This window comes from Centropristis striata, unplaced genomic scaffold, assembly GCF_030273125.1.
Source record: "Centropristis striata isolate RG_2023a ecotype Rhode Island unplaced genomic scaffold, C.striata_1.0 Scaffold_25, whole genome shotgun sequence".
Lineage (NCBI taxonomy): Eukaryota > Metazoa > Chordata > Actinopteri > Perciformes > Serranidae > Centropristis > Centropristis striata.
The window spans coordinates 743,751-760,324 of record NW_026739041.1 but is presented as its reverse complement, the minus strand read 5'-3'; the positions used below and the strand labels follow the sequence as shown (position 1 = coordinate 760,324).

The following is a 16,574-nucleotide window of genomic DNA, read 5'->3' as shown; positions in this document are numbered from 1 at the left end:
GGTTTACATTCTGATTTCTCTGTGATACTTTTGTTAAGATGTATCTACCAGTGCATTCAAAACGTGACTTGTGGTTATTAATTTTTTCCTCTCATGTGAAATAAGCCACTTTGCATCTAATGTATCCCCAGGTCTCAATTTTGGATGGACTTGTTTGGAGACCTGAGAGACTCTGGACCCTTCAATGGCAGCCATGAACACCAGTGCTTACTGAGATTTAGCTTCAGTAAACTTCTGCAGCAAGACCAAGACCTGGATGAATGTCTGGATCTATGGACCAAGCACCGGATTCGACCAAGCAGACTTGCATCATGTCCAGGAGGGACTCCAAATGAACTGTATCTCTTGCCTCACAGGTAGCAATAATCATATACCATACAAAAATGCAAGGTGTTATGGTATAGCCTAAACTGGAATATATTTGGACAATTGTACATGTTGGTATAATCCATTCTTGAATTTAGAAGCTATCTGTCTCTACCATTGTTTATACATTTCTGTATATCAACAATCTAACAAATCTAACAATGACCACTTCAAACCTTGTCCTTTATATCATTATATCATCTAATTTTGCAGATTTGGTTCAAGGGACTGTGGATTCACTGTTGAAGAGAGGGAACTGGATGTGTTTCCTGAGGCAAGGCAAGTGATTGATTTATGCGGTGATCCAGACATTGAGGAATACCTCCAACAGTCTGTGGAACAAAACGGACTACAACAGCCACAAGACTGGAAGACAGGCTCACAACTGTACATCACTCTGAAGGAAATAGCTGGGCTATAAACATGGACTATTGGAACCTGTTTGTACCTTTCACATTAACATGGACAATATTTTCCTGATTTAGTGTTTCACTTTAATGCATCTTAATGCTTTATCAATAAATGATTGGTGGACTATACATGCCTGAGTTTTGAACACTTCCTATTCACAAATGTGATGACATTTACAAATTGCTTCAAGGGATAAATTATAGGATATGATCCCAAAAGTTTCAAATGTGGTTCTTTTGAATTTATAGGTTTGTTTTTAGACTTGGACTCTGGAACTGAAGTGGAGACATATTAAACGTAAATTTTATTCATTTTCTGATTCAATGTTTATGTAAACATCAATTACTTGAAAAACACATTTGCTCTGATTTTACGTTCTAAAATATATACTGTATTGAGCTGTGAAAAACAGGAAACAGCTAAATAAAAGAAAATCAGGACATAGCTCTGAAATATATATGGGTAAGATCTGTAAGTAGCTAACTGCACAGATTTAAACAATGTATAGAAGCCCTCACATGGGTGAACAATCACTTTGAAGCATAACAAATCCCAAATTGCCTTTTACAAGAGGCAGGGACTGACTCAAACAAGCAAACGTGACCTAGTAAGTTGAGAAAAACAAACAAAAGAGCCTAAATCAGGCTACAGCTCTTATTGCATTTATGGGTAGTCCCTTTGACACCTAAAAACATCCAAATCCTGGAGCATTCTGGGTCCCAAACTCCATGTTTGTCTTAAATACACTGTAGGAGTCCAAGAGCGGGAGCTTCAGTGTGTTTGTACATGTGCATGCCACTGGAAAAGGTGAATCAGTTAAAAAGTCAATGCTTGGAGGGGGTGTCATTCCTGCTGGTGGAAGTGCTGCTAAACCATTGGCAAACATCAGCAAATCCTCGAGGGACACAGCCGTCACTTTTTCTAAAAAGAAAAAGTCAACATTGTAGTACATTGTTTGAATCTGCAACAGTGAATCTTTAGTCTTATATTTCATTAAAGAAACAAAGATTAACAAATATAACGACACTACACAATTCTTTATATATATATAACAAAACAGCCTTGACAAACCTTCACAATCGAGAAGAAAATCAGCCCAAAATCCAATTATTTTGACCTCCTTTGCTTCCTTTTGGGCTGAGGTCTGGACTGAACATGCTTTCCATTTCAGCAGCAGTCAGGGCCTTGGAAGAATGGTGTAGGGCAGGAGCCAGCACACCAGAACGCTGCTGCAGTGCAGTCAAAAATGGCAGACTTGCCAGTCCATCTTTGAATCTATCACAGACAATTATTGTGTAAGACATAGTAGGTGTGGTTTATCAGGTCTGACAGAAAGAGAAATACTACCAAACAAACATATAGCAACATGTATGTAAATATACTTGCACACCAGAGTTGTAACTTAATATATTTTGACATATATTCTGATTGTATAATCTCATGCCTATAGTTAAAGTGGATTGTTAATATAGGAGCATACAGAAAACATTTCATAGTGCACAGAAAGTAATAGTGATGTCAAAAAAGGAGAGATCATCATGATTTGGACTTCTCCCCTAAAAATCTTACTTTCACATGGCAAGAAACAGAAGTGTGCTCAACAAAGCATGATCATTTCTTTGAGTATTAAGTTGGTTATATTTTGTTTTTCGACATCTTTGGTTAAAATAAACTCTTACAAGTATTGTTAAATTTAGTTATTGTTTATTGATTTATTTCTCATCAGAATAAGTTAAATAAAATGTAACAGGTAAGAGTGTTTTTACTGTAATCAGTGTGATTTATAAGTTTGGAAACTGGTAAATGAGGAGCCAGTGGAGTCACTTCCATCATTGGTAGAGCCAGGGAGGTGGTGCCAAGTGGAGAGGCTATTTAAAGCAGTGGCTTTAAGCAGAGGGAACAATCACATAGTGCTGATCAGGTGTAGCAATTTACACTTGATTTCATTTGTATTTTGATAAGTTCAGTTTTATTTAGTTCAACAAAGTTAACTGTCCAGTTATCCTTTTTTTTGGTTGTATATACTTTTTTTGCTACACATGAAGCTGGAAGCACTTTCGTTGTAAATTTAAAAAAAAAAATAAATACACCGTGCGGTGAATTTTGGAACAAACTGCCTTGAATCTGCCTCCTACTTATGCCACTCTGGTCAGCTTCCCAACATTAAACTTTTTTTTTTTGATGATTATATAATATTAGCGTTGTATGGCAACTTGATTGCGGTGTATTGTGTACCATCTGAGGTACTCCTCCACGAGCGCGTGCTTCTCAGAAGCTTTGACGCGTCGGAAGCATCCTGCTGTTTGCCACATCGTACTGTTTCTGATTCTGCTTCCTGGACCTATTTAAAGGACATTTATTGTAAGACCAACACAGAAATACCCATGCTTGACTACTGCTCTACTTTATTAATACAAATCTAGGATTAAAAAAAGAGGATAAAATGACTTTTACTTCCCGTTGAAATAAGTGGAAATCTGTCCCTTTAAATAAATAAAACGTATCATCTCTTGAGTGTAGTCTTACTCTAATCACTGAAATAATTTTCAGATGTCCTCTTAGTAAATTCATTCCTTGAGTCAAGATTATTTTCTACCTGACGTAGAGCTTTCCCTATCTCCTCGTCAGTTATATCTTCCACAGTGGCGCTGAAACTTGGCTGCCCTATTATGTGGGTCACAAGGTGCTTGTGGAGGAAATGTGGTGCTGGTCCCCCGTGTATTACTGACACAGCAATCATCTTGCCTGCAAGATAATATTCATCTTCCCTGACAGCTGATACAGAGAGTACAGAATTATTATGGATAAATACCACCTACATCAATGGAAGAAAAAAATATATAAATATTATGTAAAGCTTAACATTTTAAAATTATGTAAAGAAAAAAAAAAAAACACCTGTGGAATTGTACACAAGGTATCTCCTCTCTGGAGGTCCATCCAAGATGGGGCGATTTCTTAGATGGTTCATCAGAAGAGTAAGGAATTCTGGCCTGGCTCCACCTGTGTCCAAGCCTCCTTCAAAGGACCCTGCATCGGCAGTAAGCTTAACAAAGATGTCGCTGTTTTCGGAGTCCTCTCACAGCTCCATCCCATACATCAGACCTCCAAATGTTAAACCTGCTGACTTGCTTGTGATCAATTGCAAATGCCAAATTTGCAATGATTTCCTGCGCACTTGTGGATCTAGAAAGTGAGAAACTTACTTTAGACTTTAAAAATGAAATCAAAGTCTAGTAGCTACTTTACTAAACAAAAGTCTTTCATTCCATATTTATAAACTATATCCTGACACTTCATTGACACGAGACACTGATGAGTCAGTCTCTAAAACAATGAGCAACTTTTTATTTTTAGTAACTTAATTCCAATGGACTCTTTTCAAACACATCTCAACAACTAGACCTGATCCAAGCAGTTACAGAAAAAGAAAGTCAGATTGGTGTTCATTTCAGTGACTTCTCACTTTTGTATAATTTAATTTTGGACAGAATAGAGAGCTTATGTCTATATGACTCACTCAGATTCTTCTGAGGGCATGTCATTTCTTTCCCCAGGAATGACAACTTCATCCTCATCCTCGTCATCGTCAATGACAATTGGTAAAAAAAAGGTTGGTGTAGTTTCTGCAAAATGAAGACATTATGTGCACACAATATAAATGCATAAACGTGCAGTAGATTAGCACAAATTTGCCCAATCAAATGGTTGGCCCGATGTTTAGCTTAAACTGAAAAAACATCTAATCTTTGTCAGGAGAGAAATGTGTTTACCCCTCAATAATGTTGCGTTTTTGATATTTTGTCCACCACTGTATATATAATAAGACAAAACACACCTGTAACAGGAGCTCTGGGCATCAACACATCCGGAGGTACCTGGATAAGTATCTACCTCATCCAAGTGTATAGTCTGAGAATTAAGAAATGTAGAAATAGGCTAAATATTCAATCAAATGGCAACATAATTATGTAACTAACTCTATGGATTACTTAAAAGGGATCATTCAAGATTTTGGCAAATTTGCTTCTTGTAATAATCCCTATAGTCATGTGAGTAGGTATATTCCCAGTGCCTGTTGTTTTGAGAGCCATGAGGCAGAGATACGAGTTGCTCAGTGAAAACAATGGAGGTGGACGCTACAGGTCACTCCCTCCCTCAAAACTAATCAAATACACAACCCTGCAATTACAAAATGCTCTTATAGACAAATTGTGTTCACAAAGCATCATGCATCTCTGCCTCACAGCTCTCAAAACAACAGGTACTGATAATTAAATGGAATGTACCTGTTTATATGACTATAGGGATTAATGCATAATGAATTATTAATGCAATATTTACATTAATGGTGTCTATGTACACATTTAGCTATTGTTTTGTTACCTAAAGTCATGGGACAATGAGGACTCCATGTAACTATATAATACTAATACTCCATTACCTGTTGTACTTCAGTACTGCATGACAGCCCCCCAGCAGCACCATTCCTAAGAGGGCATAAAAACATAAATCATAGTGTACTCCAAAATATATTGGTGACATTGCAAAACCAAACAAACATTTAGATATTGGAGTGGCAATGCATTTACGTATAGTACATGCTACAATAACCACAAGTTACAAAGCTATGTCGATAGCAAATACATTTGTATGCAAATGCAGTAAAAACTACTTACACCTTGTCAGGCTCTTCGTTTACAGGACTGCTATTGTTAAGAGGTTCAAATGGCTGTAGTAAAGACATAATTATTTGTTTAGTACCGATAGACCGATGTCAAAAACCCACACAGGTTGAGGGCAGGTTAATCACAAAAATGATCACCCAAATCTGTTTTGAATTGCTCTCACCAGTGTATCAGCTAGATCAAACTGTCTTGATTTTATCACAGTCTCCGAGTCAGACGTGTCTGGCAATTCTCCAACTGTAAAACATGAAAATAAATGTAGCTCACCTCAATGATAATTGCTAAAGAGGGAAGCAAACACCTAGAGAAAATGCTTAAGATAACGGCAATCTGGTTAACAAAATATGAACATGAATGCTAAAAAACACAGTAGGGAGCAACTAATAAAAAATCCAAGGGCCTATTTCAAAAGACAGCTTGACTATTGATCCGAAAGTGAGGGAAAGTGCATTTTTTTTCAGAAAGGGAAGTAAAACCTCTTAAAAGTTATTGGCTAGTTATAGAATAATATTTACTTTGGTGATTGTATAGGCTGTTGTTGGCTATCTAGTCACTATTTTTTAAAACAGGTAGCGTAACGAAGGCCTTGTGTATCAACATTCCACACACAAATAAAAGCCATAAAACATGTCATCTTTTGCAAAAGCGAGCTCTTCATCAAAATCTATATCACTCTTCAAAAGTGATTCCAAAACAAAAACACCAAATATATTTGAACTTTTCATCAACACCTCCACATGACTGTGCTGAATCTGAAACACTTTTAACATTTGTTTTGTAATGATTATATGCTAAATATCATTACATTACTGATATATATTTCAGACATTTTTCATTCCTGAATTTACTTGCATTTCAGTGTCCTTGTGGAGCAAGGACAGACACAGACTTCCAGTCTAATCTAGAGGATTGTTTGATTTCTTAAACAACACTAGGTGCAGTGTTTGTTTTGTTTTTTTAATCAGTGAAGCAAAAAATGTGTCATATAATTCTTTAAGTGATGACTGACATTTTGCGCCGTCAACAAATTACTCCACTGTTCCGGAATAGAAAACTAAGATTTTTCCGTTTCAAGGTAGATCAGCTCAGAGAAACTCCCTTATGAAACAGAACCAGATTTTTGATGAATAAATAAAGATACAAGCAAACAATAAATAGCAGATTCCTGAATGACCAACATATGGCCATACAGCAAGTCAAGACATATTTGCACTGGACACAACTAAGTCATACCAACACAGTTTCCCTTCCTCGAAGTCTTTCTTTGAGCAGATGAAAATGGTGATCCGCTGATATGGCCTGCCAGTTTCTGCCTTGTCTGTTTGCAGACTAAACGGCCTTTGTGTCCCAGGGATATTAATGACTTCAGAGCCATCTGGATATAGAAGGAGGAAAGGTCCTTCATCCAGGTCTTTGTTGAAGTCCCTCATTTTTTGCAATGTCCCATCTGGAATGAAAAAGAAGAAAATAGGAGTTAAAATCAATAAAATAAGCGACTGAGGCTTCAGTCAGACAGACACACTGAGTCCTTCAGGTTGACTTGGAAAAAAATAAGGTCTCTGTAAAAGATCAAAAATAAATATATGAATCTAAAAATATGTGTCCCAACTAGGCTGACAAAAAATGAAAAAAAATCTGCTTTCACCTGGAAGAAATGATTTAAAACCACCAATTTAGCATAAATGAACAACAGACAATCAACTGAACTCTGCAAATAAAACAGACACACAGTTACTAAAAACACACACAAAGTTACTAAAAACAGACACAAAGTTACTAAAAACAGACACACAGTTACTAAAAACAGACACAAAGTTACTAAAAACAGACACACAGTTACTAAAGACAGACACACAGTGACTAAAAAAAGACACTAAATGACAGAAAAAAACCCTAAATTACTGGAAAAGATACAAAATGACCAAAAAAAGACACTAAATTATTTAAAAAAGACACAAAATTCCAAAAAAAGACACAAATTATTTAAAAAGACACAAAATGACAGAAAAAACCCTAAATTACTTAAAAAAGACACAAAATGACCAAAAAACACACTAAATTATTAAAAAAGACACAAAATTCCTAAAAAAAAGACACAAATTATTTTAAAAGGACAGAAAATTACCAAAAACAGACAGAAAATTACTAATAAACCAACAAAATTACCACACAAAAAAAGACACAGAATTACCAAAAAAGACACAAAATGACAAAAAAAGACACAAAATTACAAAAGAAACCCACAAAAGAAGACACAGAATAACCACAAGACACAAAATTATTTAAAAAAGACACAAAATTATTTTAAAAAAGACACAAAATTATTTAAAAAATACACAAAATTATTTAAAAAAGACACAAAATGACCAAAAACAGTAATTAAAGGGACCTTCAACTCACAACACGGTAAAGTGCCATTCATTTAAAACTCACATTAAACTTTCACATCAAGGTGGGGGCCACAAAATATCATCCCGAGGGCCACAATTGGCCCGCGGGCCGCCGGTTTGAGCCCCTGCCCTAGTGGATGGATGTAGAACTGCAGGAGGTTCAGACCTGCAGTTCTGACCTCTTGTATCTCACCACAGCGCCCCTACTGGACGGCTGCAGAACTGCAACTAAATCACCCAAGCAACACTTTCTGAAATAAGTTACACTTGTTTTATCATTTACAATTTAAAATTTTACTCCACCCAAATTAAAATACTAAGATTTAATTATTGACAAAGCAGGAAGTTTCTAACGAAAGAATTTCCCTCCAGAAATCAGCCTGATTCTGATGAAGCTGTTAGTCTTTAAAGGTTTATTACACCATCAGTTCTCCCAGTTTAAAGGTTTATTACACCATCAGTTCTATCATTTTAAAGGTTTATTACACCATCAGTTCTACCAGTTTAAAGGTTTATTACACCATCAGTTCTATCAGTTTAAAGGTTTATTACACCATCAGTTCTATCAGTTTAAAGGTTTATTACACCATCGGTTCTATCAGTTTAAAGGTTTATTACACCATCAGTTCTACCAGTTTAAAGGTTTATTACACCATCAGTTCTACCAGTTTAAAGGTTTATTACACCATCAGTTCTATCAGTTTAAAGGTTTATTACACCATCAGTTCTATCAGTTTAAAGGTTTATTACACCATCAGTTCTACCAGTTTAAAGGTTTATTACACCATCAGTTCTATCAGTTTAAAGGTTTATTACACCATCAGTTCTATCAGTTTAAAGGTTTATTACACCATCAGTTCTATCAGTTTAAAGGTTTATTACACCATCAGTTCTATCAGTTTAAAGGTTTATTACACCATCAGTTCTATCAGTTTAAAGGTTTATTACACCATCAGTTCTATCAGTTTAAAGGTTTATTACACCATCAGTTTAAAGGTTTATTACACCATCAGTTCTATCAGTTTAAAGGTTTATTACACCATCAGTTCTATCAGTTTAAAGGTTTATTACACCATCAGTTCTACCAGTTTAAAGGTTTATTACACAATCAGTTCTAACAGTTTAAAGGTTTATTACACCATCAGTTCTACCAGTTTAAAGGTTTATTACACCATCAGTTCTATCAGTTTAAAGGTTTATTACACCATCAGTTCTATCAGTTTAAAGGTTTATTACACCATCAGTTCTATCAGTTTCAAGGTTTATTACACCATCAGTTCTATCAGTTTAAAGGTTTATTACACCATCAGTTCTATCAGTTTAAAGGTTTATTACACCATCAGTTCTACCAGTTTAAAGGTTTATTACACCATCAGTTCTATCAGTTTAAAGGTTTATTACACCATCAGTTTAAAGGTTTATTACACCATCAGTTCTATCAGTTTAAAGGTTTATTACACCATCAGTTCTATCAGTTTAAAGGTTTATTACACCATCAGTTCTATCAGTTTAAAGGTTTATTACACCATCAGTTCTATCAGTTTAAAGGTTTATTACATCATCAGTTCTATCAGTTTAAAGGTTTATTACACCATCAGTTCTATCAGTTTAAAGGTTTATTACACCATCAGTTCTATCAGTTTAAAGGTTTATTACACCATCAGTTCTATCAGTTTAAAGGTTTATTACACCATCAGTTCTAACAGTTTAAAGGTTTATTACACCATCAGTTCTATCAGTTTAAAGGTTTATTACACCATCAGTTCTATCAGTTTAAAGGTTTATTACACCATCAGTTCTATCAGTTTAAAGGTTTATTACACCATCAGTTCTATCAGTTTAAAGGTTTATTACACCATCAGTTCTATCAGTTACACCATCAGTTCTATCAGTTTAAAGGTTTATTACACCATCAGTTCTACCAGTTTAAAGGTTTATTACACCATCAGTTCTATCAGTTTAAAGGTTTATTACACCATCAGTTCTACCAGTTTAAAGGTTTATTACACCATCAGTTCTATCAGTTTAAAGGTTTATTACACCATCAGTTCTATCAGTTTAAAGGTTTATTACACCATCAGTTCTAACAGTTTAAAGGTTTATTACACCATCAGTTATATCAGTTTAAAGGTTTATTACACCATCAGTTCTATCAGTTTAAAGGTTTATTACACCATCAGTTCTATCAGTTTAAAGGTTTATTACACCATCAGTTCTAACAGTTTAAAGGTTTATTACACCATCAGTTCTATCAGTTTAAAGGTTTATTACACCATCAGTTCTATCAGTTTAAAGGTTTATTACACCATCAGTTCTATCAGTTTAAAGGTTTATTACACCATCAGTTCTACCAGTTTAAAGGTTTATTACACCATCAGTTCTATCAGTTTAAAGGTTTATTACACCATCAGTTCTATCAGTTTAAAGGTTTATTACACCATCAGTTCTATCAGTTTAAAGGTTTATTACACCATCAGTTCTATCAGTTTAAAGGTTTATTACACCATCAGTTCTATCAGTTTAAAGGTTTATTACACCATCAGTTCTACCAGTTTAAAGGTTTATTACACCATCAGTTCTATCAGTTTAAAGGTTTATTACACCATCAGTTCTATCAGTTTAAAGGTTTATTACACCATCAGTTCTATCAGTTTAAAGGTTTATTACACCATCAGTTCTATCAGTTTAAAGGTTTATTACACCATCAGTTCTATCAGTTTAAAGGTTTATTACACCATCAGTTCTACCAGTTTAAAGGTTTATTACACCATCAGTTCTATCAGTTTAAAGGTTTATTACACCATCAGTTCTATCAGTTTAAAGGTTTATTACACCATCAGTTCTATCAGTTTAAAGGTTTATTACACCATCAGTTCTATCAGTTTAAAGGTTTATTACACCATCAGTTCTACCAGTTTAAAGGTTTATTACACCATCAGTTCTATCAGTTTAAAGGTTTATTACACCATCAGTTTAAAGGTTTATTACACCATCAGTTCTATCAGTTTAAAGGTTTATTACACCATCAGTTCTATCAGTTTAAAGGTTTATTACACCATCAGTTCTATCAGTTTAAAGGTTTATTACACCATCAGTTCTATCAGTTTAAAGGTTTATTACATCATCAGTTCTATCAGTTTAAAGGTTTATTACACCATCAGTTCTATCAGTTTAAAGGTTTATTACACCATCAGTTCTATCAGTTTAAAGGTTTATTACACCATCAGTTCTCCCAGTTTAAAGGTTTATTACACCATCAGTTCTAACAGTTTAAAGGTTTATTACACCATCAGTTCTAACAGTTTAAAGGTTTATTACACCATCAGTTCTATCAGTTTAAAGGTTTATTACACCATCAGTTCTAACAGTTTAAAGGTTTATTACACCATCAGTTCTATCAGTTTAAAGGTTTATTACACCATCAGTTCTACCAGTTTAAAGGTTTATTACACCATCAGTTCTATCAGTTTAAAGGTTTATTACACCATCAGTTCTACCAGTTTAAAGGTTTATTACACCATCAGTTCTATCAGTTTAAAGGTTTATTACACCATCAGTTCTATCAGTTTAAAGGTTTATTACACCATCAGTTCTACCAGTTTAAAGGTTTATTACACCATCACTTCTATTAGTTTAAAGGTTTATTACACCATCACTTCTATTAGTTTAAAGGTTTATTACACCATCAGTTCTATCAGTTTAAAGGTTTATTACACCATCAGTTCTATCAGTTTAAAGGTTTATTACACCATCAGTTTAAAGGTTTATTACACCATCAGTTCTACCAGTTTAAAGGTTTATTACACCATCAGTTCTGTAGTGGCAATTTTGTCCGAAAAAATAACAAAATTAAACTTAAAACAAACTTAATCAAAATGCCACTGATGCACCATGAGCGTGTGGTGTACGCAGGCAAAGAAGGTGATGTCCATGCATGATTGATAGATCCAAAGGTTTATTTTGTCCATTGCGAGCAAGCAAACAAAAGAACAAAGAAACATGGCTCCTGCTGCCTCTCTTCGCGCTGGTAAAAAACCATCGGCCCACCCAGGTGCATGACGGCCCTCTGCCTACCTACCTACCTATATAACCTCAGGTGCCCACGGTGCCAATCCAAATTCCATAAAACCCACAATATAATATGTAAACTAAATATGCTAAACAATAATGATGATTAAACTAAACAATTAACTAGCAAAACAAAATATTATCAAAATAAATAAATGTCTAAAATAATCAAACAATACTCATTGTTAATAATAAACTAAACAGACAACTAAATACTAAAAAGAACTGAATAGCTCCAACACTCCGGCCCCTAATTGTGCATTATATCACAATTAAAATTATCTTCAGAAAAGAAGAACGAAAGGAGCTATTTCTGCAACGTGAACTAATAATCAGAAATATTCCTTGTCATGCATTAACTTTGAATAAATTGTCTAAATTCTTGATGTATCTGCAACAAAAAGTTAGATAGAGAGAAAGAGAGAAATGTAGAGTTAGAGAAAGAGAGAGTCAGTCCATGATGTTGACTGCTGCTTCCAGAAGCAGACAGAGCTTTGTCACAGGCCTCTCCAGAATGCTGGTCCTGGTTTGAAGACGCACAGAGCGTACCTGTCCCTTTGCATCTGGTCTGACATCCAAAACTTTCCCCATCACCCACGATCCTCTTGGAGCTGTGGCGTCGGCAACAAGGACAATATCTCCAGGACTGAGGCTTCTTCTTGGCCGTGTCCATTTTTGTCTCTCTTGCATCATAGGCAGATACTCTGAAATCCACCTCTTCCAGAATATTTCAGCCATGTATTGTATTTGCTTCCACCTTTTCCTGACATACAGATCACTGTGGTCAAACAATCCTGGTGGCATAATTGGCTTGCCCTTCAACATTAAAATGTGATTTGGTGTGAGGGCTTCAAGGTCACCTGCATCATCTGACACTTTTGTGATGGGTCGGTCATTCAATATTGCCTCCACCTCACAGAAAAGAGTCTGGAGCCCTTCATCATCCAGAGTTTGCTGCTTCACAACTGACGTGAGAACTCTTTTAACTGAACGAATCAGTCGCTCCCAGATACCACCGTGATGAGAAGCTGCTGGTGTGTTGAAGTTCCATTTTATGCCATCCTGGACCAAAGCCCTTTGAATTTTGTCATGATTCAAAACAGTCAGATTTCTTTTTAGCTCTCGGCTGGCTCCAACGAAATTTGTGCCATTGTCAGACCTGATAGCTGAGACTGGACCACGTCTACAGATGAACCTCCGAACTGCATTTATACAAGAGTCTGTATCCAGTGTATGTGCCACTTCTAAGTGCACAGCACGGCTGGTGAAACATGTGAACAGCACTCCATATCTCTTGAGAAGACTTCTGCCTCTTTTAACATCAATAGGGCCAAAATAGTCAACTCCAACATTTGTAAAAGGAGCTTTGTCAGGCAGCACTCTCTCTTCAGGCAAGTCTGCCATCTTCTGTTCGACAAGCTTTCCTCTGTTGCGTCTGCAAACAACACAGTCTGATATGACCTTCCTGGGAGCAGAGTTTGCATTAATGATCCAGTACTTCTGCCGTAACCTGGACAGCATGTGATTTCTTCCTGCATGTCCTAGTTGATGGTGGATATGACGTAAGATCAATGTAGATACATGCATGTCTTTGGTCAAAATGACTGGATGTTTGGATTCTGATGGCAGTGCTGCTTTACTCAGTCGACCACCCACTCTGAGGATTTCATCATCCATTACTGGGTCCAGTTTGTACAATGGACTGTCTTTGGGAATGTTTTTAAAGCTACCTTTGAGTGAGGCAATTTCAGCTTTGAACTTGTGTTTTTGAACATACAGAATGATTGACTGCTCTGCTTTAACCAGATCTTCAGGAGTCAGACTTTGACCTTTGAGCACGACTTTAAAGCTCTGAACTCTTCTTTCCACTTCATGTACTTGAATCTTCAGATGGTCCTTTTTCAGGCCTGCAGAAGCAAGAAACTCCTTTCTCCTCTGAGCCAACATTATGAGAACGTCCCTGATCTTCAGAAACCAAGCCACAGATGTTTTCAACTTAGTCCAAGAAGAAAAGTAGCAGATAAGGTGGCTGGTGGGATTTTCCACATCCTTGACAATAGTGTTCACCATCAAGTCCCTTTTGATCTCCGGGTCATCTACAGAAATCACATCAAGATCCACATTCATTTCAGGCCAATCCTCCTTTGTCTTGGAGAGAAACTCAGGTCCATTTATCCATCTTCTGCCTTTCAGAAAATCCTGAGTTTTCATTCCTCTTGAGGCCTCATCTGCGGGATTCTCCTTGGAACATACATATCTCCACTGATCAATATCTACTGCTTCTCTGATGACAGAAACTCTGTTGGCAACAAAAGTGTGAAATCGCTTAGTTTCATTAGAGATATATTTAAGGACTGTTGTGCTGTCCGTCCAGAAAACTGACTTCTCCAGCTTAAGCTGCAACTCCTTGTGCAGCACTTTATCCACTCGAACAGCCAGAACTGCTGCTGTGAGTTCCAGTCGTGGGATTGTAGTCTGCTTGAGGGGTGCAACTCTGGCCTTTCCAAAGAGAAAGGCAACATTAACTCTATGGTCTTTTTCCAGTCTTAAGTAAGACACAGTTCCATATCCAACTTGACTGGCATCTGAAAAATGGTGAAGCTGTGCTGTAACAGGGTCTCCAAAGTCTCTGGGCCTAATACAGCGTTCCACTTTGAACTCTGCCACCTTTTGGAGGTCCTCCAGCCAATCAGACCACTGTTTAGAGAAGGAAGGGGAGATGGCTTCATCCCACCCCAAGTTTCTTCTACAAAGCTCCTGTAACAACAGCTTGGCTGGCATAGTGAATGGGGCTAGAAATCCCAATGGGTCATAAAGTGAGCTGACCACTGACAGGATGCCTCTTCTGGTCTGCGGCTGTTCTCGCACTGAGGTCCTGAAGTTGAACTTATCAGCTTTAGTGCACCACTGTAGTCCTAATGCACGCTCCATTGGAAGTTGGTCTGTGTCCAAATCCAGCTCCTGCATTTCCTTTGCTCTCTTTTCCTCAGCAGTAGACAGCAACACTTTGCTGCTGTTGCTGGTCCACTTTGAAAGATGAAATCCTCCTTTGTGACAAAGAGCCGTCAAATCCTTCATCATTTGTATAGCTTCCTCCTCTGAAGCCATGGATTTCAGGCAATCATCCACATAAAAATTTTGTTTCACCGTATTCACCACTTCGAGAGGGAAATGCTGGGCATTATCTTCTGCTGTTCTCCTCAAAGCATAATTTGCACAACTTGGTGATGATACAGCTCCAAACAAGTGAACTTTCATGCGACATTCCATTGGAGACGGTGTAGTGTCGCCATCAGGCCACCAGAGGAAACGAAGAAAGTCTGTGTGCCCTTTTGCAACATGGACTTGATGAAACATGGCTTTGATGTCGGCCATTACAGCAACAGGCTCCTGCCTAAATCGAATGAGGACTCCAATAAGAGAGTTGGTGAGATCGGGTCCCTGCAAGAGATGGCAGTTCAACGATGTCCCTTTATATGTTGATCCACAATCAAAAACAACTCTCAGCTTGCCTTTTCTTGGATGGTAAACTCCATGATGGGGGATATACCACACCTTTCCATCACTTTGTTTTAGTTGGTCAGCAGGCACCATCTCAGCATATCCTTGAGTTAACATGTCATTTACAGATGCAACATATTCCTCCTTAAATTGACTATTCTTGTCAAATTTTCTTTTCAAGCTCTGGAGGCGCTGCTCTGCAACACAGTGGTTGTTTGGCAAGATGGGATTGCTCTGTCTGAAAGGTAAGTCAATACAGTAATGGTCTCCGATTAATTCTGTTGAGCTACTCACAACATTCATGAACTTGATGTCTTCTCTGGACATTTCAATCTTCTCCTCTGATGATCTTTCATTAAAGTCTTGGTTATACTGTTTAACCAGCATCTCTTGAAGGTGTTCAACAGAGATTCGGTTAGCTGTTACAGCAGGACAGCCACTCTTACTCCTACTGCTTCCGCCACGAAGTGGACCATTAATAACCCAACCGACCCTGGTTCTTGCTGCATAAGGTCCTTCATCCTGGCTATTTATCAGCTCCCAAGGCTCCATTACTTTTGGGGCATCAGTTCCAATGAGAAGATCGACACCTGAATCAATGTTGTGGAGCTTTACATCCTTCAGATAAGACCACTGAACAAGATCCTCTTGTTGTGGGACGTTGAGTGAAGAGACAGGCATGGTTCTTTGAGTCAAAACATCAGGCAACTGAATGAAATCATCTGCATTCACACCAGACACTTCAAGACCTGACAGAATATGAGCAGTTACAGTCTTCTTTTGACCCATTGTTTTTAACAGAATACTTGTCCTTTCACCTCTCAGGTTCAATTTTCTTGCCAGGTTCTCGGTACAGAATGTTCCTGAACTCCCTGGATCCAAAAAGGCATATGTCTGCACAGTTTTGTTACTCCTCTTGTTCTTGACTTTAACTGCCACAATTGGAAAGATGGAATCATCTTCACAACCGGCCCCAATATGGCCGCAAGTTTGAGATGTTACAGTGGAAACACTTGGAGAGCTCACGGTGGGTTGGGAGTATTCGGAGGATGTGCCTCTATCCTGCCGCTCTATGTGGAGAACTCCCGGGTGCTTTTGGTGACACACATTGCAATCCAAACGACTCCTGCAGTCTTTGCTTATGTGGCCT

At 37.2% G+C, this 16,574-nt stretch overlaps 1 protein-coding gene across 1 annotated transcript; it reads right to left on the bottom strand.

The window, feature by feature from the left end:
- Positions 1 to 12,373: 12,373 nt before the first annotated feature.
- LOC131967729 (uncharacterized) lies at positions 12,374 to 16,105 on the bottom strand. Its single transcript, XM_059328670.1, has one exon. The coding sequence runs from the start codon at positions 16,103 to 16,105 to the stop codon at positions 12,374 to 12,376; it is 3,732 nt and encodes a 1,243-aa protein (XP_059184653.1).
- Positions 16,106 to 16,574: the final 469 nt, after the last annotated feature.

Bases quoted from the DNA above. Each gene is read 5' to 3' on its own strand.
- LOC131967729 (XM_059328670.1), bottom strand. From the start codon at position 16,105: ATGCCTGTCTCTTCACTCAACGTCCCACAACAAGAGGATCTTGTTCAG.